At 36.3% G+C, this 23,622-nt stretch overlaps 1 protein-coding gene and 1 pseudogene across 3 annotated transcripts in view; both read right to left on the bottom strand.

Annotated features, from left to right (window-relative positions):
• Nucleotides 1-23,622, bottom strand: part of SYTL3 (synaptotagmin like 3) — a 117,598-nt gene that overhangs the window by 4,070 nt on the left and 89,906 nt on the right. For all 3 annotated transcript variants that reach the window (XM_074187943.1, XM_074187944.1, XM_074187945.1), the window contains 4 exons: nt 18,186-18,317; nt 8,432-8,610; nt 3,998-4,100; nt 972-1,142 (listed from right to left, as the gene is read on the bottom strand). In XM_074187943.1, the coding sequence (XP_074044044.1) occupies nt 972-1,142; nt 3,998-4,100; nt 8,432-8,610; nt 18,186-18,317 (585 nt within the window). The remainder of the gene's footprint in view (nt 1-971; nt 1,143-3,997; nt 4,101-8,431; nt 8,611-18,185; nt 18,318-23,622) is intronic.
• Nucleotides 12,585-14,582, bottom strand: LOC141487898 (vacuolar protein sorting-associated protein 29 pseudogene; annotated as a pseudogene).

Here is a 23,622-nt window from a genome sequence, read left to right as displayed (position 1 = left end):
ACTCTCCTCAGACATAGGCTGGGTGTGTGACCCTCTGCAAGTCACTTAACTCTGCCTTAGTTCCCTCACCTGTAAATCCAAGTCCCTAAGTATGAACAGCTTTTCCCACTTCAAAGCTGCTGTTACAATTATGGAACTGATCCTGAAATAGCTACCTCTCCAGCTCAGTCTTGGCTTAAGTTTTCTGAAGATTATTTGCTCTAATTTAGCATTTCATTCACTACTCAGAAGTTATTGTTCTAAGGTACATTTGGAATTGAACTTCAGATTTCAACAACTCAGTAATACATAGCCTTTACTTCAGTGGCAGAGGAATTGAATTCAAAGTCTTCTCATGTCTCTCATTCCAGGCTGTGGACTTTAGGGATTTCAGGGAAGGGTGGGGTGATTATCACCAGCCAATACTGATTAACTACAACTGAAATTTGGAAGGAGGTTCAGGAAATTGAGTAAGGTGCCAAAAGGAAGTCTTTGACAGGAAGCATGTGGGTACTACTGCAGTAGAGATCCTTTACTCTCCCATAGTTTCTTATCAAATAATTAAATTTTAAAAAACCGACCCTTGCTGAATGAAGCCCCTTCATTATCTGTCATAGCACTCAGAGCATGAACTCCTAAGGATCTGTATCAGATCTCTTTTGTGTGTGTATCACATTGAGTTTGCTTTAAAAAAAGGGGGGGGCTAAGAACTGTTTAAACAAAACCTTAGCAATGATTTTTTTAAATCACCAAGTAAACTAGCTCTGTAAAATCTTATGATGTTGTCTGACAGTTTTAGCAGTATCTTGCTACAGAATTTAAATCAGAGTCCCAGTCAACTGAACCTGCTTATGAAGGCTGAGTAATTGAGATGCCTCCCTCTTCCCAATCATATTTTCATCCCCTGGACCCTCTAAAGAGTTGACTTTAGGAGAGTTTTTTGGTTTTGTTTTTTCCTATATGACACAAACCACATTGTCCCCCAGGATCACCTTAGCTTTGAGCTGATACCAGTGGAATGATTGGGCTGAACTATCTTCAAAGTTCCAGGAAGCCAGAGGAATCAGAACTTCTCCCAGAAACACTTTCCGGGTGAGTTTTCCCAAGTGCCACACAGAGACCTGGAGCTGCCGGCTCTGCAGCTGGACATGCTCCACACGATACTGCAAAACAGAGCAAGAAGGAAGATGAGAATGACCACCTCCCTTGGCAGCCAAAATACCACCTGCCCATTCAACACAAAGGCCAGTGTGAGAAGAGAGAGGAGCTTCGGTAATTGGTCAAGATCCAGGCATGTTGTCACAGTAGAAAGAGAGAAGCTGCCTGGGGTCTGCCTGTACAATGACCCCACAGCATAAATGCTCCCATGGCTTCCCAGAGGTCAGATTTTCATTCCAGACCTGACCAGTCAAGTTCTCAATCTGGAAGCAGTAAAGGTTTACTGTACTCCATCGGCATTCTCTGCTTAAAATAGAACTATTTGCTCTGGCACTAATCTCAATGACTCTCCCCCACAGTGAGGTTCTTTCCTGGCAAGTCTTAGGAATCCAGGCCAATCAAATAAGCATTTATTTTGCACCTGCTAGGTACAAGATTGCTCTTAGAACCGGGAATAAAGTTACCAAAAACAAAAACAAGAAAATTCCCCAGTTTTTGCCCCCCAAGGAATTTAATACTAGACTAATCAAACATTAAAACCAACAGCTCAGAACAGAGCCTTAGGATTAGAAATGGGCATATATGTTCAAAAAAAGGGAAGAAGGGGGATTGTTCAAACCTTGACTCAGGGGTTTTAACTTCCATTTATGTAGGAATAAATGAAAATGTGCCAGACATTGTGCTTTAAGTTCTGATGTGACAAGTACAGAAGCAAGATAGTCTCTGTCCTCACTGAGTTTACATCTACAGGAAAATGGTGACCAGGGAAGGGCTTAAGTTTAGGAAGACACAAAAATGGTACAGAAATAGATATAGGAAATTTAATTAGTAACAATGCAGAATTATTATGCTTACCTAAGGAAAGGGGCAGAGTATATAAAGTAAGCTTTCAGACAGAATGAAATTTCCTTGGCAGTAGGGACTATTTTATTCTTGTTTTCAAAAATCCCATGATGAGACAATTCCAATGAGAATTCAAAAACGACTCAATATGGATAAAGTACTGAGTCTGAAATCAGGAAGATCTGAATTCACGTCTCACTTCAGACACTTACTAACTGTAAGACCCTTTGGTAAGTCATTTAATAACTACCTCTTTCTTCATCTTCTTTCCTTCCTCCCTCCCTCCCTCCTCTCCTTCCTTTTTTCCTTCCTTCCAATTACTAGTAAAGTGCTTGCTACACAGCATTTACTTAATAAATGCTTTTAGATTGGTTCTTCATTTACAAATGAAGAAACTTCAAACAGAGAAATTTAAGTGATTTGTCCCTTATCATAAAGGCAATAAATAGTGATGCTATAATTTTCTGGAATTAAATGATGTTAGGGATTCGAAGAGGTAAGGATAAAGAGGGAGCACATTCCAGACTTGGGGATGTCTAGTACAAAGGCAAGTGAGATGGGAAATAGAGCTTTATATGTGAAGAACAGTAAAAAGGCCAGCCTGAGTGAACCAAAGTGTTCCTAAAGGAAAGGAAAGTAAAAGAAGGATGGAAAATCCAATCATTCTTCTTCATGACAGACTTTCAAATATCTGAGAGTAGATATAATATCCTTGCTAATATTTTCTTTTCTAACCTAAATATTTCTACTTCCTTTCATTGGATCTTGGACAGAATGGTTTCTGGTTCCCCCACCAACATGGCTGACCTCCTCTGTACATGCTCCAACTAGTCAATATATTTTCTTAATGGGGAATATAGAATTGAATTCCACAAATGTCTTTCTCAGGAAGTGAACTGCAGGATTGTAACCTACCTTCAATTCTCTTAACAAAAAAACAAAATCGTATTATTTTTCTGGGCCACCAAGTCATTTTGTTGACTAGCATTCAAATTGTAGCCCTCTAAAAACTGGGTCTTTATCACATAAAATTGTTGTCTAACCACATCTCCCAATCTTGAACTTATGAAGTTGATTTTATTAACCTGTATACTTGTCCTTATCTTATTACATTCAATTATCATTTTAGTATGTCAAGATCTTTTGGGATCTTACTTCTGTCTTACAATGTGTTAACTTTCCCTTCCTGATAACCTTCTGAAAACCATGCCATCTATACCTTCATTCAAAGTACTGATAAAAGTGTCCAACAGAATGGGGTGAGGAGAAGAACCCTATGGTATAAAATGAGAGGTCTCCCTCTAGTCCAATGCTGATCTATTAATCGATTTCCTAACTGAACTATACTCTTGCCCACATCTCTCCAATGAAATCAGTTGAAAATTGGAAGTATATGCCATTCATTAGAATTTTTTACAGATGTCATTTAACTTCCCAGAGCCTGTTTTCCTATCTTAATAATACTTGTACTACTTACTAGAAAAGGCTGTGAGGAAAGCACTATGTAAAGTGCTATATCCATGAGTTGCTATTTTTATTAACATGTATCTCGTGTATCATGTATTCTTATTACTATGCATCATATATAAAATGTATTTCCATTTAGACAGTGCATATCAGACAGAAAACCTCTCTGATATTCACTAAATTTCAAGAAGTTAAAGGAAAAATCTTTTTAACTTGCCCCTTGCCCAGTTCAGAGATTGATAATAGGATCCAGCCAGTTTCTCTTTTTTACCCTTTCCCCCCAGAAATCATTAACTAAAAATTGTTCCCAAGTTCGGTGGACACTGCATTTTTCCTGAACAAAAGCTATAAATTATTTTTTCCCCCAACTTGCAACTTATTGACACAGGTTTACTGATATCTATAGGTTGGGTGTTGTTTTTTTAAATTTTTAATTTAACTGACTCATGGATTTGTGAAAACACATTAGTTTGACTTTGACCATGCAGTTGTGACACCTGGAGCAGCAAAGGGGCAGGGGTCTTTAAATGAATGCTGACCCCATCGGTACCTTCAAAGTCTCATGAAAGAGAGGATCTACTGTGTTCTTTTTGATACTCGTCTTCCTCTTGGCCTGAGAGCTTCTATCGGGTAGCAGATAGGTCTTTATATAGCTGTGGACCAAAGAATGGAAGAAGAAAGACATTATGATATATGACATTCCAAAAAAGTTGAACAATTGTTCTTTGTTTGTAACAAATGTACTTTGCTTCTTGAAACTTTTTCTAATTTTTAAAGTGAATTTTGAGCTGAGGGGTGTAATGAAGACTACATGTAACTATTCCCATATAAGCTGTTTATAACTTGAAGCCCACTTGATTTCAATCTTACTTTAGCTAAACTTAGATTGACCAAACTCTTAGAAATGCTTTCTATGTAATACATGGATATAGAAATTCCTTCTATTCTCACATCACATGGGCCATCTCTTCTCCTAGTCTAGCTCCTCTATTTTATTTTTTATGTTTTGTTGATGTTCCTACCCCCCCACCTTCCCATTGACTCCCCAACATTGACACCCCAAAAGATTATATATATATATATATATATATAATATATATTATATATAACACAATGAATTACAGTTACTCATTAGTCATATCTGATAGTGTTTGTCTCATTACAAACCTACAGTGCACTGCCTCTCTGACAAGACATGGAAGCAGTTTGGACAATGGCTTTAGGCTTATTAGTTTTTGTACACACTCAGGATTTAACATGACAAACCAAGAGCTCATCGATTTTATTGCAATTATTAAAATTTACTTTAAAATAAAAGTTTGTATCCTATCTCTGCTTTCTTTGCCTCACAATTTTTTTAAAAAAAAGTACTGTGTTAAAAATACTACCTAGTTATCTATACAGTGCTTCAAGGTTTGCAAAGAACTTTACACAAGTTAATTCATTTGACCCGAACAATCCCGTGAGGCTATTATTATCCTCATTTTACTGACAAGGAAACCGAGGCAAAGAGCCATTAAGTGACTTATTCATAGTCACAACAGGTAATGTCAGGGTCAAGATGTGAATTCTGTTCTTTCCTGATCCAAATCCATCACTTTTCCTATCATTTGATGTTAGTTATTTCTGAAAAGATATTCACTCTGATATTACAGAATAAAAGAAAGTAATTTCCCAATTAAATAGTAAAGGGAGAAGTACGAAGGCTTATTCTAGAGAGGATGGGGGTCAGCTGTTTACCCTCCCTGGGGGTGGGGGGGGGGGTTAGAAGAAAATGAATTCTTATCTGTCAGGGAAGGACTATGCCTGGGGAACAGTAGCAGGTCGGACAGAGAGTTGGAGGCACAGATCCACATATATACCCTTACTATACTCAGGCTGCAGTTCTTTTCTACTCCCCCCCAGGTATTCCTTTACTCATGGGGACTACTGGGGGCACATATTTAGAGCCAAACAAATTTCTATCTATCAGAGCTTTGTCCTCACAATGATCCAAATGCTGACATTAGGAGTTAGACTACTCTACAAGTTATTATTCCAATGCTCCTAATGGGGAGGTTCCCCTGAGAGAGCCAAGCCAGAAGTGTACCCTCAAATAGTTTGGGGAATTCACAACCAAAACATCCCCCCCAACTCCCAGGCACTGACTCACATATGTCAGTGAATATTTCCTTTATCCATCTCTCACTACTAGCATACACCTACTCTTGCTCAGTGTCCCTGATGCCACACATACTCTAGCCTGTTCTCAATCTATTCACAATGCACTGTTATAAATACCCAGAGACACTTCAGTGACCAGTGCATGGAGGACCTCTGCTGCCATTCTTATAGCTGGGGAGCATTGGTCATGATGTGGTAAATGAATTATTATGGAGAGCTGTAAATCCTCCACAGAGACCAGTTGCTTGACTTTTAAGTTGGGTCTAAAGTCTAAAGATGGATCTCTAAGTTTGTCTTAAAATTTATCTTACAACCACTAAAAACAGAAAGGGCCACTGCTATTTTTAAAAATCTCAATTCAGAGGTTTTAAGAGTTGATACCCCCTTTTATTTTAGGCTTAAAAATCAAAGGAAGATACAGAAGAGGAATTCTCAAAATATGGTCTGGGGATTACTGAGGCACCAAGACACTTTCAGGGGATCCATGAGATCAAAACTGTTTTCATTATAATACTAAGCCATTTAATATCTAATGTGATAAATAACAATAGGTATTACCCACATAAACAAATGCTACTGGTAGAGGTGGCTCAATAACTTTTTTTTTTCCCTTTGATTTTTACAAGGTAATGGGATTAAGTGATTTACCCACTGTCACATAGCTAAGTATTTATTAAGTGTTGAGGCTGGATTTGAACTCAGGTTCTCCTGACTCCAGGGCCAGTGCTCTATCCACTGTGCCACCTAGCTGCCCCCTCAATTTTTTTAAGCTTTTTAATTAATTAATTAATTTTACAATTTTACAATTTTTCCCCTAATCTCACTTCCCTTCCCCCACCCCACCCCCACCAAAGACAGTCTGTTAGTCTTTACATTGTTTCCAGGCTATACCTTCATCTAAGTTGAATGTGTTGAGAGAGAAATTTTCCCTTAAGGAAAAAATAAAATATAAGAGATAGCAAAATTACATAATAAGATAACTTTAAAAAAATTAAAGGTAATAGGGGCAGCTAGGTGGTGCAGTGGATAGAGTACTGGCCCTGGAGTCAGGAGGACCTGAATTAAAATCTGATCTCAGACATTTAATAATTACCTAGCTGTGTGACCTTGGGCAAGCTGCTTAACCCTATTGCCTTGCCCCCCCCCCCAAAAAAAATTAAAGGTAATAGTCTCTGATCTTTGTTTAAACTCCACAATTCTTTCTCTGGATACAGATGGTATTCTCCATTACAGATACCCTAAAATTGTCCCTGATTATTGCACTGATGGAATGAGCAAGTCCATTAAGGTTGATCGATCCCATGTTTCTGTTAGGGTGTACAGTGTTTTTCTGGTTCTGCTCTTCTTGCTCAGCATCAGTTCATGCAAATCCTTCCAGGTTTCTCTGAATTCCCATCTCTTCTGGTTTCTAGCAGAACAATAGCGCTCCATGACATACATATACATATACTACAATTTGTTCAGTCACTCCCCAATTGATGAATATTCACTCAATTTCCAATTCTTTGCCACCACAAACAGGGCTGCCATGAATATTTTTGTACAAGTGATGTTTTTGCCTTTTTTCATTATCTCTTCAGGGTACAGATCCAGTAGTAATATTGCTGGCTCAAAGGGTATGCATATTTTTGTTGCCCTTTGGGCATAATTCCAAATTTCTCTCCAGAAAGGTTGGATGAGTTCACAACTCCACCAACAATGTATTAGTGTCCCAGATTTCCCTCATCCCTTCCAACATTGATCATTGTCCTTTCTGATCATATTGGTCAGTCTGAGAGGTGTGAGGTACCTCAGAGATGCTTTAATTTGCATTTCTCTAATAAGTAGTGATTTAGAGCAATTATTCATAAGACTATGGATAGCTTTGATTTCTTCATCTGTAAATTGCCTTTGCATATTCTTTGACCATTTGACATTTGGGAATGGCTTGTTGTTGTTGTTGTTGTTGTTTTAAAATAAATTTGACTCAGTTCTCTATATATTTTTAGAAATGAGCCCTTTGTCAGAAATTCTAGGTGTAAAAATTGTTTCCCAATTTACTACATTTCTTTTGATCTTGGTTACAGGGGTTTTGTCTGTATAAAAGCTTTTTAATTTAATGTAATCAAAATCATCTAGTTTGTTTTTAATGATATTCTCCATCTCTTCCTTCATCATAAACTGCTTCTCAAACCTTTTTAAGGACCTGAAAGTTGTGAGAACTACTGATATAGAATATAAAGGAAAGAGGTCAGGGAGGAAAAGAAAAATATTTTTCTTTACAATCTTATTATTGCTGTGGAAATACTAGGCATACAGCAAATAGTTAAATCTTGTGCCTTACTATGCTGACTTTGTATATTATGAAATTATGTTCTTGCAACATTCCTTGCTACCATTCTTGAGAACAGTCCTCCTCCCTCTACAAAACCTTGAATTGATAATAGCCATCTGCATTCTGCCAACTGAAAAAGATACCCGCCAAGAGGATCCTAGAAGGACTGGGAAACAGGGGCAGAAGTCCAACATAATAACAAACTTTTAGTTCTTTGTAACCCAAAATGAGCCTTTGTTACCCCTGAACATCCTGACATAATCCTTTATACTGAGCTTGTACTGACCCCTACACTTTTCCCAGCATGTCAACTGAATCTCTATATAAATCCAAGCTTTTTCTCCTGGTAGCTGTTTATTCACTAAGGATAGAGTCCACATGCAATAATTTTGCATCTGCAAAATAAAACTTATCTGTCCCTTATCACTCTGAGTCGTGAGTCTTCATGAAATTCTTTCAATATTCAAACCCAAGCTGAATCATTATGAGAAAATAACAGCAACTTACGGATTGCATTTTTTCTTCTTTTCTTCTCCGAAGGCTAGGTTCCTACAGGCTTTTATGCAGATTTCTAATGTAGAAGCCTTAAAGTCATACTGAAGGGCAAATAGTATTTCTCCAGTTACATCTGCATTGTCAAAACTGCCCAACTCTGTACAAGTGCTGCTGATGCTTGCCAAACTTCCCTGGAAGGAAAAAAAAAAAACAGATAACAGAAAAAAAGATTCTCTACCTTAATCAACTTCTCATAATTCTTGTTTTCAGCTTATCAAGTAAAACAAAATTAACAAAACCAATAGAGTGTAATGCTACAACATGTCAAAATGCTGCTATTTTACTTATGCTATATTTACTTTAAAATGATCTAGAGCTAGGCCAAGGTCTGGACCTCAGACACCCCTGAAGCTGGAAAGGCCTAATACCAATGACACTGAGATTGTTCAAAAGAACCAGGGTCCAACTGGGACCTTGACACTCTTCAGACCTAACTCTTCACTTCACTGGAGTCCTCTATAGTAATAGTCTAAATGGTTAACATTCATATAATACTGATATAGTACTTTAAAGTTTACAAAAGATTTTCTTATATATTATCTCTCTTGACTCTCACAACAACCTTGTGAAGAAAACACCATTTCCTATTTCACAGGAGAGGACCTAAGTCCCAGAGAAATGAAATGACTGAGTCAAACCCGTAGGGTTCTGGACAGCTAGGGGCAGCAGATAGAATGCCAGATCTGGAATCAGGAACATTCATCTTCCAGAGTCCAAGTCTAGCTTCAGGAACTCTGTATGACCCTAGGCAAATCACTTAATTCTGTCTCAGTTTCATCATGAAATGATGTAAAATGTAAAATTAGTTGGAGAAGGAAATGGCACATCGCTCCAATATATTTGCCAAGAAAACACCACATGAGGTCATGAAGAATTAGACATGACTGGTATGACAATAGCAAGAAATTCAGGACATACAGATAATATGTGTGAGGCAACATTTCAACTCAGGTTCTCTTAATCTCAATTTCAGTATTCTTTCTATCTTCTATAGCACCCAAGAGCAGGCTACAGTGCTTTTTTGCATCTTTCTTTGTGTCTGCAGTACTTAGTTATTGAAACGTAGTAGGCAACTAATAAATATTACTTGATTAACTATATTGTAATTTATAATTATACAATCTTCAGGATTCTGAATTCTGAAATTCCCCTCTCCGCCCACATTCAGAGCTTATTCAACTTCTAGATCTCACTTTTCCTAAACCTATTCTTTACCTTTGGCCCCTTATCTTATTGCCAGTATTGACCAGTCAAGCCTCAGTCTTGGTTTATTACTATCATCACCTGCCTTCACTCCTCATTTGCTATCAAATAAAAACTAGATAAAATCATGAAATCTGTGCTTACTAGGTCCACTACAAAATTGTTATGTAATCTCACCTGGGAACTCACTGTAGCAAAATAATCCTTTTTTACCTGATTGACTTACTATCCTACTCATCACAGTTGTTTTTCCAAATATTTTCATTCCTCTTCAAATCTTCCTTAACTTCTCTCCCTTTGCTCTCTCAATTGAGAACTTAACCATATATTTCACAAAACCCTGAAGTCATTCACCAAGAGCTCCTTCCTTTCCTCTCTTTCTCATCTCATCTCACCTAGATACCCTCTGCCACTCTCTCCTCTTTCACCCAACTCACCTGAATTGGTGACCCTATCTTCTCCTTGTCAAAGACAATGTTCTATATGCACTAGTGATCCCATTCCATCTCTTCTTCTGCAGACTGATCGCTTTATCATCCCTACTTTCTCATCTATCTCCCTCTTTATTGGCTACTTCTATACAGCCCACAATTGTGCCCATGACTCCTCCATCCTTGAAAATATTCTCACTTGATCCATCCATCCATCCCTGCAAGGTATTATTCCGTATCTTTTCTCCCTTTTGTGGCTAAACTCCTTAAGAAAATTATCTACAATAGTTATCTCCACTATTTCTCTTCTCTCTTCTTAATACTCTATTATCATGACTTCATCATTCAGCCAACACTGTTCTCTCCAAAGTTACTAATGATCTCTTAATTGCCAAATCTAATGACCTTTTTTTTCTATTTTCATTTTTCTGGGCTCTTCTGTACAGAAGTCTCTTTGATACTATCAATTATCTTTTACTCCTTGACATTCTTTTGTCTCTTCCTATCTGGCCATTCTTTCTCAGTATCTTTTGCTGGAATTTCTCAAGATGATGTTGTGACTGCTGACCATGGGTATCCCACAAGGGTATATTGTGGACCCTCTTCTCTGCTCTCTGCTTACTATTTCATTTGGTAATCTCATCATTCCATGGATTCAACTGTGATCTGCATTCTTATCATTTTCAAATCTACTTGTCAAATTGTAACTAGTTTCAAATTTCCAATTGCTATTGGTTATTTCGAAGTGGATGCTTGTAGATACCTGGATTTCAACATGTCCAAAACTGAATTCATTATTCCCCACATTCACCCCTCCCTTCTTTCTAATTTCCCTATTACTGTCAAGGGTACTGCTATCCTTCCAGTATCCTAGGCATCATTTTTGACTCCTCAAACTCTTACCCCACTTCCCCAGAGCAAATCTTTGCCAAGGTTTGTGGATTTTACCATTGTAACATCTCTTGAATATGCTCCCTTCTCTCTTTTGCTACTGTCACTACTCCCAATGAAGGCCCTCATAGCTAGACTATTGAAATAGACTGCTAGTTGGTATCCCTAATACAACATTCCAGTTCATCCTCCAGTCAAGCTACCAAAGGATCTTCCTAAATTTCAGTTCTGTCTATGTTACCTTCATTCTCAATAAACTTCAGTGGCTCCATTACCTCCTGGTTCAAATATAAAACTATCTTTTTGAGGTTCAAAGCCCTTCAAAACTTTCATGACCGTGCTTCTTATACCCTATGCTTTGCCTTGTAATCAGTAATCCAGTGACACTGATGTCCTTGTAGTTTCTTGAATAAGAGGCTCCTTTTGGTCCTTTTCACTGGCTATTTCCTTTGCCTGGAATGATCTCCTCATATCTTCCCTGGTTTACTCCCAGCTAAAATTCCACATTCTATAAGAACCATTTCTCAATAATCCCCTTTAATCCTAGTGACTTTTCTTCCCCTTGATAATTATCATCAATCTATCCTGTGTATCTTATTAATACATAGCTGTTTACATATTCTCTCCTCCGTTACACCTTAAGCTTCTTGAGAGCAAAAACAGTCTTTTTATCTTTGTCTGTATTTGTTTATTGACTGGCTGAATAATCTTCACCATGATATCCAGTCCCTCTCCCTGCTCATCCTTCTACAACCTCTGCTTTGCTTCCACTTTCAATTCTTGATAGTCTTGATCCCCTATTCAGTGCATGGCTAAACAATGTTAGTATCTTTCACCCTCCATCTCTTTGCTCCTTTGTCCTTTCACCAGTCATGCCCTAATAATGTTCAGCCTGTATCACCCCCAACCTGCATCACCCATTCTATTCACCTTCTCTCAAACTTGTCATTGCCTAGAATGAATCATATAACAGAATCAACAGTGTGTACTACAAATTCATGTTCTCTAATCTCACTGCCATGATGCACAGCAATACCTCTGACTCCCAGCAGCAGCTCCAAAACTTCTCTTCATTCCTCAAGCTCCCAATGCCACCTGCAGGTCCTTCTCCCTCAGTAAATGTACAGTTTTACTGAGAAAATTGAGGCCTCTCTCTTATAACCAATATGCCACACCTCAAATCCGCTCTATGTTTTCATCCATTCTTTCTTCTTTTACTTCTGTGTCTGAAGTAGATGTGGTCAACCCCTCTGTAGTCTTTCAGGTGAAAGGTAAGTGCTTATTGCAGTATAAAAAGAGAATAGTATACATATTGAGGAAGTCTGGAACTCTTCTATTCAAGCATTATGTTGGTAACAAAGGCTTGAATGTTAACACTGATATATATACATAACTAAACTTTTTTATTTTCCATATAACAATTTACTATGCGGTATAAGTTATTAGAAATCATATCCTATAAACTAAATACATTCTTGTAGTTTGCGATGCAAACTATATGTTGCCAAATAGGTGTAGGTTTTTTTTTTAATGCATAATGCTTTTAAAATATCATAGTTTTGAGGCTTCTGGATGCTTAATTACTTGATTTGAATAAGAGAATGGAATAAAAAAATAAGGATTTTTTTATATTCACTTTGTTCTACTTTCACATTATCTCCATTTAGTTGATACATATAAATGAGAGCTGTAGAAGCCTGGATATCAGTACAAATGAAGGAATAATATTTATTTCCAGAGCATTATAGGTTTTGTAGATCCTGGATTAATGGAGAAGTGATCTTGACATTCAAAGATCTGAAATTTGTGTGTGTGTGTGTGTGTGTGTGTCTCCTGATATGAGAATGTCCACATCAAACTGTTTTTGTAGCAACACTAAACTGGCCAAGTTGCCCCCATGGAATAACTTGATGTCCAAGTATCAAAACAATTTTGAACTGTCCAACAATTCTGGATAATTCAGATTCTCATAAAAGTCTAACAAAGTGAAAATCTCCAGCTAGACTCTTGAGACAGTCATAATTTTCTTCGGTGCAAAGGTTTCCCGTGCAGAGAATATGCTGAACTTTTTCCAAGCACCAATAGTTTTTTTTTTAATTTGACTTGGCAGACTTTTGTAACAGTTGAGGATGTGCAGGTCTACTAATACTAACACCGACATCCTGTCACCAACCCCTGTCTGCCCTAGCAACTGTCACTGCCAACTCTTTCTAACCCCTCTATTTTTACTTTTAATCCCATACTTTCTCCAACAGGAGCTTTCTCCACTGATCATTCCCTCTTCTTTCCTTCATCTTCACTTTCTTCTTAAGTGCTGGCTGACTCCTCTCTCACTGCTTCCAGACATGCTCAACTTTATCCCATTGCTAAGAAATATTCCCTTGACCTTGCCAAAGTATCATCCCTTACCTCTTCTCCCTCCACTACCAATTTCCCAGAAATAATTGTCTATATACATTTCCTCCATTTCCTCATTGCTCATTAACTTCTTAATTTTTTCTTTTTAATTGAGATCATAAAACATGTATTTGCTTCTCAACCTTTTATAGTCTTATTTCTGACTCCATCATTCAACTGAAACTGCTCCATCCAGATAAGATTAACAAGGATCTCTTTACTGCTAAATTTGAAAATCTTTTCCAGTTCTAATACCTTTCTGTATCTTTTGTTGCTCTTGGCTATCCTTGCTTCTATATATTCTCTCCTCCCTTTGAATTAGTAACATTGCTCCCCCCCTGGTTCTTTTCCAAGCTATCTCATGATTTTCTTTTGTTGGGTGACCATAACTTAGTATGGCTGTGCCCCATGACATTCTGGGCTTTATTTTCTTCTTTCTCTCTTCACTCTGTCTTGGAATTCCCATCAGTTCCCTTGAATTCAATGTTCATCTCTTTAAAGATAGTTCCTAACTCTATATACTCAGTTTTGTCTCTCTCCTGCATCCTAGTTCTATACCCATAACTATCTGCTAGACATTGTCCCCCAAATCTTCTTCAGTGGCATCTCAAACTCAGTATATCGAAAATGAACTCTTTAGACTTTCTCCGAATCTAATTCCTTCAGAATTCCTTGTTTGCTAGGATAGCACCACCATCCTTCAAATCACCCAAGTTTGCAACCTTGGAGTTATCTTAGGTTTCCTCATTTCCCTCAGTCTCTAGAGTTCACTGCCATATCATATCAATTCTATTAGATTAAAATCTGAAAATGAGCGTAACATGTATGTTGAATTGCAGTGCAGCTGGTGTGGTTGATAAACCAAGGTAAATGCAATCGGCTCCTTCTTGACATTCTCTGCCCCCCCAACCCCCTCCTGCCACCAAGTACTTTGGTACTAATTTCATTTTTCTAGTTCAACCCTCTTCTTATATCATGCCCTAAGGATGAATGAACGGCAGGAGAGACAATATGCTATAGCAAGGATGCAGTGGCAGCTAAGATAGCAGTCAATTAATTACAGTAAGAAACTCAGACTGGATGGAATACTGTTGAATGACAAAAAAAAAAAAGGACTACAAAAGTCAATTAAGAATTCATGCTAATGACTTCCAGGGATAGAGGAGAGAGGCCTTTTCAAGAAGATACTACAAAACTCCTTACTGGCAGCTAGATGACCCAGTAGATAGAATGCTGGTTTTGGAGTCAGGAAGACTTGAGTTTAAATTCTGCCTCTGACTCTTGCTACCTGAGATACCCTGGTGAAGTCCTTTACTTTCTCTTAACCTTGTTTTCTTCATCTGTAAAATGGGAATGATAATGGTAGCACTTACCTCATGGAGGTGTTGTGAAGATATAATGGAATATATGTAAAGTGCTTTGCAAACCTTAAAGCTCTATATCAAGCCTAGTTATTATTACTGTCAAAATCTATATCAGTCCTCACATTCATCCCCACATCTGTACTTTTTTTGTTTAAAGAAGGAAATATAGGAGTTGAAAAAATCTTAATGAAAAGGAATATTGTGTTTGAAATCATGTATCAAGATCTGGTGATCTCATCTATGATTCCCTCTATACATGTTGTCTTTAAGAGTCCCCAGAGTCACAGAGCTAATAAGGCAACCTTTGAATCCAGGTGTGACTAACTCTGCATTTATCAGCAGCCACTGTGTCATCCTACCTGCAATATGAAACTGTAACTACTAAGAAAGGTAAAGACTAGAAATAGTATAATGGCATCATAACCTTACAACAAAAACGGAAGCCACATACATCAGCCTCATTTGCTCGGGAAATATAAATGCTTCTTAAGCAGCTGTAGTCAGGATGGGAGCTGTTAAAATATTAAGGGATAAAAATGCTACATAATCACATACACATCCCACCTCAATTTGGGTTCACTGATCTTTCTATGTATTGTAGAATGATGATTTTCTGAAACCTGTTAGAAATGATGATGTATAAATTTTTTGCTGGTACATTTCAGCCAGAAATTATATCTTCATCAATCAATCAATGAGTATTACTGTTAAAGCAAGTAGCATGTATCAAGAAGGATGCTAAGGATTGGGGCTGTGAAAGCAAATGTCAAATTGTCCTTGACCTCAGGGTGCTTACATTCTAATTGGTGGATTCAGCACTTACAAAAGAACAGAATTGAAGAAAGGTGGTTTTGTTCTACCCCATCACAGAAGTTTTGGAAGAAGTCATTAGGCACAAGTTTGTCATAACTTTTCCAGGAACAATGATAGTATTGATTTGATTATTACTCTCAAAGTAAGAGCTAGACATAGAAAGAGGTGGGTGGTAGAAATGGAAATATATTCAAGCTGGGTAGGTCTAGTTTTCCTCATAGCTGGCTGGGTGTGGTGTGCAGTAGGGTGTAGATCTGGCTATGTGTCTAGTGGTGGAGATGAGTTTTCACACACTACTAGTTCATTCCCCAGTCAGGGCAGTCCCAAGAAGGAAGGCGAGGGGAAGGAAAAAAATAAAACACAACAGAAAGGAAAATGTAAATAATATGAAAATATTCAAGTAGGATTATTTCAATTGATTTTTTTAAAACAAAGGATATAAATATATTTGGGGATTAAAAAGGGGATTCAGTCACATATAGTTGGCACTTAAATGTTTCTAGAATGATTAAAAAATAAACAAATGAAAATAGCTTTGTTAAGGATCCTGAAAAAAATCACTCAGGTAGGACTTGATTTCACCAAATGTTTCTATCCAAAAGCTTCATAATCTCTCTAGATTAATAGATGCTGCCATCTTTGAGATTCTTGGTCAACTCCAAATCATGATGACACAAAAAGGATAAGACTTTTTGTTTACCGATTATGAAAAAGTATTCGGGTACAGCAAAACACAACTTTGGAGGTTCTTTTTCAACAAAGCTTTTCCCCAAAGATGTTAGAAATGTACATAATTCCTTGACAGATTCAGATTACTTCAATCAATATTACTATGATTGTTGATCAAGTAATAGAAACAGGGAGATATTTGTTTGACCAAACGGTGCAGGATATCACGGAGATCAGATAGAAGAGGAATTCCTGAAAATGGTAAAATTCTCAGATACTTCTATTTACAAATGACATGCTGACAGCATCAACCTCAGAATATGCAGGAATATCAAAAGCTACTACTCACTGAGACCTATGTTCAAAAAGGATCAGTTTAACAGTTCATATGGGTTAAGTGGATGAAAAATTCCTGTTTATTAGATAGGATTGGATGAACAATCTATGGACTTAATCCATTTATACACACACACACACACACACACACACACACACACACACACACATACACACACAAATACTGGGTATCCCCAAAGTATTAGTGCAGTATTAAGCTTTAAGCTTTATTGGTTTAAAACCAAATTTTAGGACATACCGCATAACCTGAATAGGCACTGCATATGGATGATGAGCTGAGTATAGAATGGAATATTGGAGGAGAGTGGTCTAGAACACATTTTGAGAATTCTATGGTCCTTTCAATAATACCAAGCTGGCATACAATCCTGTCTTTTTCTTTCAATATTGTCCTATTTGGCTACTGATCTTGGAACAAACTGGAAAACCTTTTCTAGTCCTTACTAGCTGTGGGACCATGGGCAAGTTGGTTAACCTTTTTGATCCCCAGTCTCTTTCCCTGTAAAATAGTCATAATAATAACCAAAGTATCTATATCTAATTCATAGGATTATTATAAAGTCAAATGAAAATATGTCAATCAAATGCTTTGCAAAACTTAAAGGCAAACACTTACTTAACACTTACTATGTGTTGTGCTAAGCACATTAAAAATAGTACTTCATTTGATCCTCATGACAACCCTGGTAGGTTATTATTATCTCCATTTTACTGAGGAAACTGATGTAGACAGAGGTTAAGTGACTTGTTTAGGGTCACACAAGTCATAAGTGTCTGAGGGCACATTTGAATTCAGAACACATAGCATCCTGCCAAGTAGTTATGTAAAGGTCAGATATTGTTATCTTGTCCTCCTTTTTCAACAGAGATCAACTAAAAATGGTCTTGTCATACATAAGTCACTTTCCTGACATTATCCTTTAGTATTTAGTGTTTGGTGAGGCATTATATATAGGGGGTTTAAATGATTGCTTTTTGTAATTTATGTGTTGAAATTTAAGCTCACCCTCTTTAGTTTCCTTGGAAGCATCTTTGGAATTATTATTTTTTATTATTATTATTATAAATTATTATCATTATAATTACTATCATTACCTGGGTATGACTTCACCAACACTATAAGTGGGCATCCCACAATAGTCTATACTTTATTAAATTTTTAACCCTTCTTGTCCTAACAATGCAATGCAAACTCATTAAAATGTTCATGTTAGGTATAATTTTTTATTATTATCATTTTCATTTTTAGAGATAAAGTTAAGAGAAATGAAGTCACTTACTTAAAGTTACATGTACAATAAATATCAGAGCCAAGGCTAGAACCCAGATTTTGTTATCTTAGTATTGTACTCTGAACACTGCCCCAAATGGCCAGCTGATATAGCCATGGGAAAGCATGGGAAAGTTGTTTATTATTTTAATTGTTGTTTATTAATTCCTAACCAAAAGTACTCACTTCTGGATTTCATTCAGTCTATATCATAAGACCATAACTCAATTATATCTCATGCATTTAAATTCAGCTTGAGATTGTTATGATATTTATATGTCACATGCCAACCATATTAAATTAAAACTCACATGTTTGATGTCACTAGAAAATATGATGTTATGAGTAGAAGGTAAAATGTTTTCTTTCTGTAAGATGGGATTCATAAAGCTTTCATCATCCTCTTGAGTGCTGAGTTTAAGATGATCTGACAAACTGACAGTCTGAAAAAGAAAAAAAAATCACCAATCATATGGTTCACTTACCCTTTTGTTTTTGTTCAAATGTTTGGTGAGCACAGGAAAATACACAACGCTGGCAGATAATGTGTACAACCATTTATCAATGTATTACTACTGAATATCTTAGAAAGTAGCAAATAAGGTAGGGGGAGGGAAAGATAGAAATGGAATCATATCTATAAACTATTGAATTAGAGGAGATGGATGTCGAGTTTACAAAATTACCATAAAGATTGAATATAGTGGTAGGAGAGGACATTAGCTACCTGATAAAAGTCACAGTACAAAACAAAGAATTTGATGAATTCTTTATTCATTGAAAAATTTCCTCTCTCAAAGAGGTAGTTTGATACAGTAGATAGAATACTGGACTTGTGTTCAGTAAGACCTGAGTTCAAATCTCACCCCTAAATTTTCCATTAGGCATTTAGTGATGCAAGACCGTAGTTCATCAGGGAAAGATTTGGACCAGACATAAAGTTCTACAAATCATCTGCAGAGAAATCATCATTAATCCCATAGCATCTGATGAGGTCAACAGGAAAGAGGAGAGTTTAAGATAGAGCACTACTATTTGGTGATAAGACAGCAAAGGATACTGAAAGAGCAGTTAAACAGGTAGGAGAATTACAAGAAAGCAGTATCACAAAAACCCAGAGAGGACCTGTCTAAAACCTGTCTAGAACAGGTTGATTAAAAGTGTCAAATGAAGTGTCAAACTGGATTAATACATAAAGCTCTCGACAAACTCTAAAGTGCTATATAAATACTATTGTTAAGGTTATTATTTATTATATTTTTGAATGTTATTTTATTTCATTTTATTTTTCATTCACAGGCAAAGGTAATTTTCAATAATCATCTTTTTTGTAAGCTTTTGAGAACCACATTCTTCTCCCTCCCTCCCTTACCCCTCTCCTCTCCTTAACAGTGAGAAATCTGATATAAGGTTTTATACATTATATATATATATACATATAGATAGAGAGATATCTGTTTCTCTCTTTATATATGTATATGTATATGTATATGTATATGTATATGTATATGTATATGTATATGTATATGTATATGTATATGTATATGTATATGTATATGTATATGTATATATACACTAAGTAGAAGAGAGCAAGAGGGATGAGACCTGAGAAAAGACCATTATCAGTCTATATATTATATATTTATAGCAATAAATATGATTTGATTTTAATAAAATCTCTCCTCCCTAAAAGCAATCAACCTAGATTTGAGACTTTTCCATATAAAAGTAGACTTTAGAGGTGGTCATGGAAACAAGAGCAAGAAAAATAATAACATTGACCCTCTTCCTCCTTGAGCTCCATCTTAGCAATTCTTTGTGAAATGAACTCTGAACAATGTCTCAAGAAAAACATTAAGATTTTGATTGCCCACTAAAGTGTTCTAAGTCATTGATAAATCACAATCTACAATCTACAATCACAATCTACAACCTGTATCACAAGCTCAACAAAATGATTGAGTGGCAGGAATGTATCGTGGAAAGAACATTGGTTTATACTCAGAGGATTATAATTAAAACTCTGACTCTGCCACTTACAAACTGTGTGATCTTGGGCAATTCACTTACTTCCCTTTCAATTTCAATTTCTGTGAAGCTTAGCATCAGTCCCTTTCCCATTCCCATTTTTATTTGCTGCTCTGCCTTTAATCTGAAAAGAATGAAACTTAAGAGTCAGACAATGTTGAGTTATATAGCTTTGAAGACTAGGAAAATTCCAGATAGATATATGGATAGATAGACAGACAGACAGACAGACAGACAGACAGACAGACAGACAGACAGATAGATAGATAGATCGAGATAGAGAGATAGAGATAGAGATGATAGAGATAGAGATAGATTAGAGAGAGATAGATAGATAGATATAGATATGTAGATATAGATATATAGATAGATATGGATATGGATATGGATATGATATGGATATGGATATGGATGTGGATATGGATATAGATAATATTCTATCATATATTCTTTTTTTGGTTTTATTGGGTTTTGCAAGGTAAAGGGGTTAAGTGACTTGTCCAGGATTACACAGCTGGGTAATTATTAAATGTCTGAGTTGGATTTGAACTCAGGTCCTACTCACTCCAAGGTCTATGCTTTATTCACTGCCCCACCTAGCTGCCCCTATTCTATTGGATATTCTTGAACAATCTAAAGAATAACCTGGACAATTTCCTACTGTCTCTTTAAAATGAAGATAAAATTTTAAAGTAAAATATAAAGATGAATCCACTGGAAAATCTAGACCACATGTATTGGTGATGATCTTGTATTCATATCTTAGAATGCGTATTTGACTTCCAGTGATTGAGAAAATGAGTTAAGATGATGAATATTTCTCTACTTTTCCAGTTATCATCACTGATTCACAGAGCAGCTTTTGGCAGGTGACTCAAAATTTTTGTGCTTTTGTTTATCCATCTGGAAGGTGGACACCAACTTCACAGGGATACTGTGACTCATAATTAATTTTGGTAATATGTTTCTAGATTCTTCAGTGAAAGGACCTCTGTCAGTGTAATATTAAGACTTCACTAATTAAAGGACATCATTATATAATTGCAGCTTGACAAGTGTCCTTTTTAAAGATACACTAGTTAAATTTTCAACCAAATAGTAATTATTTAGTATTTATAAATCATTCTATGTATACATGTGCTCTTCTTTGATAATCTATTCTTCACCATAGTTATCCTCCCATTTTATACGTAGGGATATCAGGATACTCTCAGAATGTTGTTGTTTGTCCTTCATTCTCAAAGAAGACCATGACATCAGGAAAGTGATGCCATTACAAGCACATGAATAGGATTTGAATGAGGGGTTGCTGTACTAAGTCACCAGCCTCACTTCCTCCTCCAGAGTCATCTGGGTCCAGTGGCCAGAAATGAATCAAGACTACTGAAGATGGCCCTAGATGAGAGGTAATCAGGGTTAAGTAACTTGCCCAAGGTCACACAGCTAGTTAGAGTCAATTATCTGAGGTTGGATTTGAACTCCTGTCTTCCTGACTCCAAGGTCAGTGCTCTATCCACTGCACCACCTAGCTGCACAATCACCAGAACAGATAAAATGAGGATGTTGGTGAAGCAGAGCAGTCTCTATTAATTGATTGGTGAATGTTAACAATTACTTGAGATTAAAAAGAGTCTCCCTCTCTCCCTCTCTCCCTCTCTCCCTCCCTCCCTCCTTCCCTCCCTCCCTCCCTCCCTCTCTCCCTCTCTCCCATTCTGAACCAGCACAATATCGGTCAGATCTTGTCCCCATTGTCCTCAGACCTCTCTGACTGACTTCCTAAGCCCTCCTGGCCTAGAAAAAAAAATGATGCAATGTTACTTTTTCTTAGATTTATTCATTCCTATGTGGTTTAGTTAGTTTTCTAGATCTTTATGAAGAAGATTTGGTTCATGAGTTTTCTCCTCTTACTCTACCATCTTAACTTTGCCTCAGGCCTCTTTGTTTTGAAAATTTTTCATTACACCTAACTAAGAAATCATGATTATTTAATATGCTGAAATTTAATACTGTAATTAATAAAAAAAATTCTCATGATCTTGTTTGATGGAGTTCAGATGAAAAAATAAAGCTGGACCAAGTCACTGACATTCCCAACTATTATTCTGCAATGAGCTATTTCTGAATTCCATAGAATAATTCTTCTGGATACAATTACCTCAATTGTAACCATTCTTTAATTACTATATTACCCTACATTTGTATAAAGAAATCAGCATAACTCAGACTTTTGTTCTATGCTTCATTGATTGTTGTCTGAGCTCATATTGATACAACTTATAGAGCACTTTAAAATTTTATTCTTGCATCTTTTCATCCAGAAATAAATCACTTTTAGTCATCTTCAATGAATTCAGTGTAATATATCTTTTTGTCAGATCTCAATATTGTGTTTTTAAATCTGTTCCAAAAACATTTCTGTACATTTTTAATATGTTTTCTGTGAGTTCAGTGAACATATATCAATCCTCTTCTTCCTTTTGGAAAGAGAAATGTTTGATCTTTCTATAGTTGCAATGGGTAATTTTATTAATATTGTGCAAAATTTGGTTTGGAAACTCTCTAGATCCATTGTTGCCTATTTTATTATATATATGCATATATATGTATACACACATATACATTCATTCAGTTTTGACTTTAGGATGCCAGTCAACTTTAAAAATAAAATATCCTCAATTTTCTCCTTGATAACTTTATTTTTAATATGTCTTGTCTAGAGAAGACCAATGTATTTGTACCTATTGTCTTTATCTTTTAGATTCAAGCTTCTAGTCTTCTATTCTAATCAAGTCTTTCCTTTCTTCATGAACATTAAGAATTTTACACTTCTGAAGCATAAATGATAACTTAATATCGTTGAAGAAAGTTTCCTTGAGATGAAGAAGCTACTTCATCTACTTTCATCAACTTTCCAGGGAGGAAATCATAAATCATGATTTTGATATCATTCATGTTTATCAAATGATTGAGATGATGTTTTGATAAAATTCTTTCTTAGCTTTGAAAATCAAGAAGCCAATTTGTTTTCTACTTTGAAAGACAATTCTTTTCAGTATTGATTGGAGATTCTGCTAAGTATAGATGTCAAATGCATTCAAATGTTTTTCAGCTTTTTTTCTTCTTCAGATTTAAGTAGCTCCTTAGTTTCCATACTTTTAAAATCTAAGCTGGGTTTAAGAATGAAACTATTTTCTATGATTGTTCTGCATTGATCTACAGCATCTTGTCATGTAACATCAAACTGGGTAGCACTGACAAAAATCAATATGAAACTTTTGGCTCTAATTGATGCTATGTCAGCTTTGTCATGATGTCCTATTAATACATGATAAAATATGCATATCTTAAATCCATTTCACAAACATTCACAATTTTTCTACCTTATCAATAAACACCAACTGCATCAAAGTAGAGTATTGATTTTTCAGATTTACACCCACATATCTTTACAAAATATTTTACAAGAATGCAAAGGACCACCCATCAGGCAGTCTTCTTAGTAAAACTGTTGACTTTTAATAGGTCCAATCTGCAATTGTATGCTCCCTCATATTTTACTTAGATTTACTGAAGCAGTTCAATTACTTGATGGGGGGCTAACCTAATGAATGGTAAATCACTAACCTGATTGGCCAGTGTTTTGGGGTTCCTCTAGGCCTTCTGTACTACTATCTCAAGGCACCCCAAGTCACTTCCCTATAGCCCCCCAACTATTATCTA

Source organism: Macrotis lagotis, chromosome 5 (assembly GCF_037893015.1).
Source record: "Macrotis lagotis isolate mMagLag1 chromosome 5, bilby.v1.9.chrom.fasta, whole genome shotgun sequence".
Classification (NCBI taxonomy): domain Eukaryota; kingdom Metazoa; phylum Chordata; class Mammalia; order Peramelemorphia; family Peramelidae; genus Macrotis; species Macrotis lagotis.
Note: the sequence above shows the minus strand (reverse complement) of the source record. Positions and strands in the feature narration are given on the sequence as shown.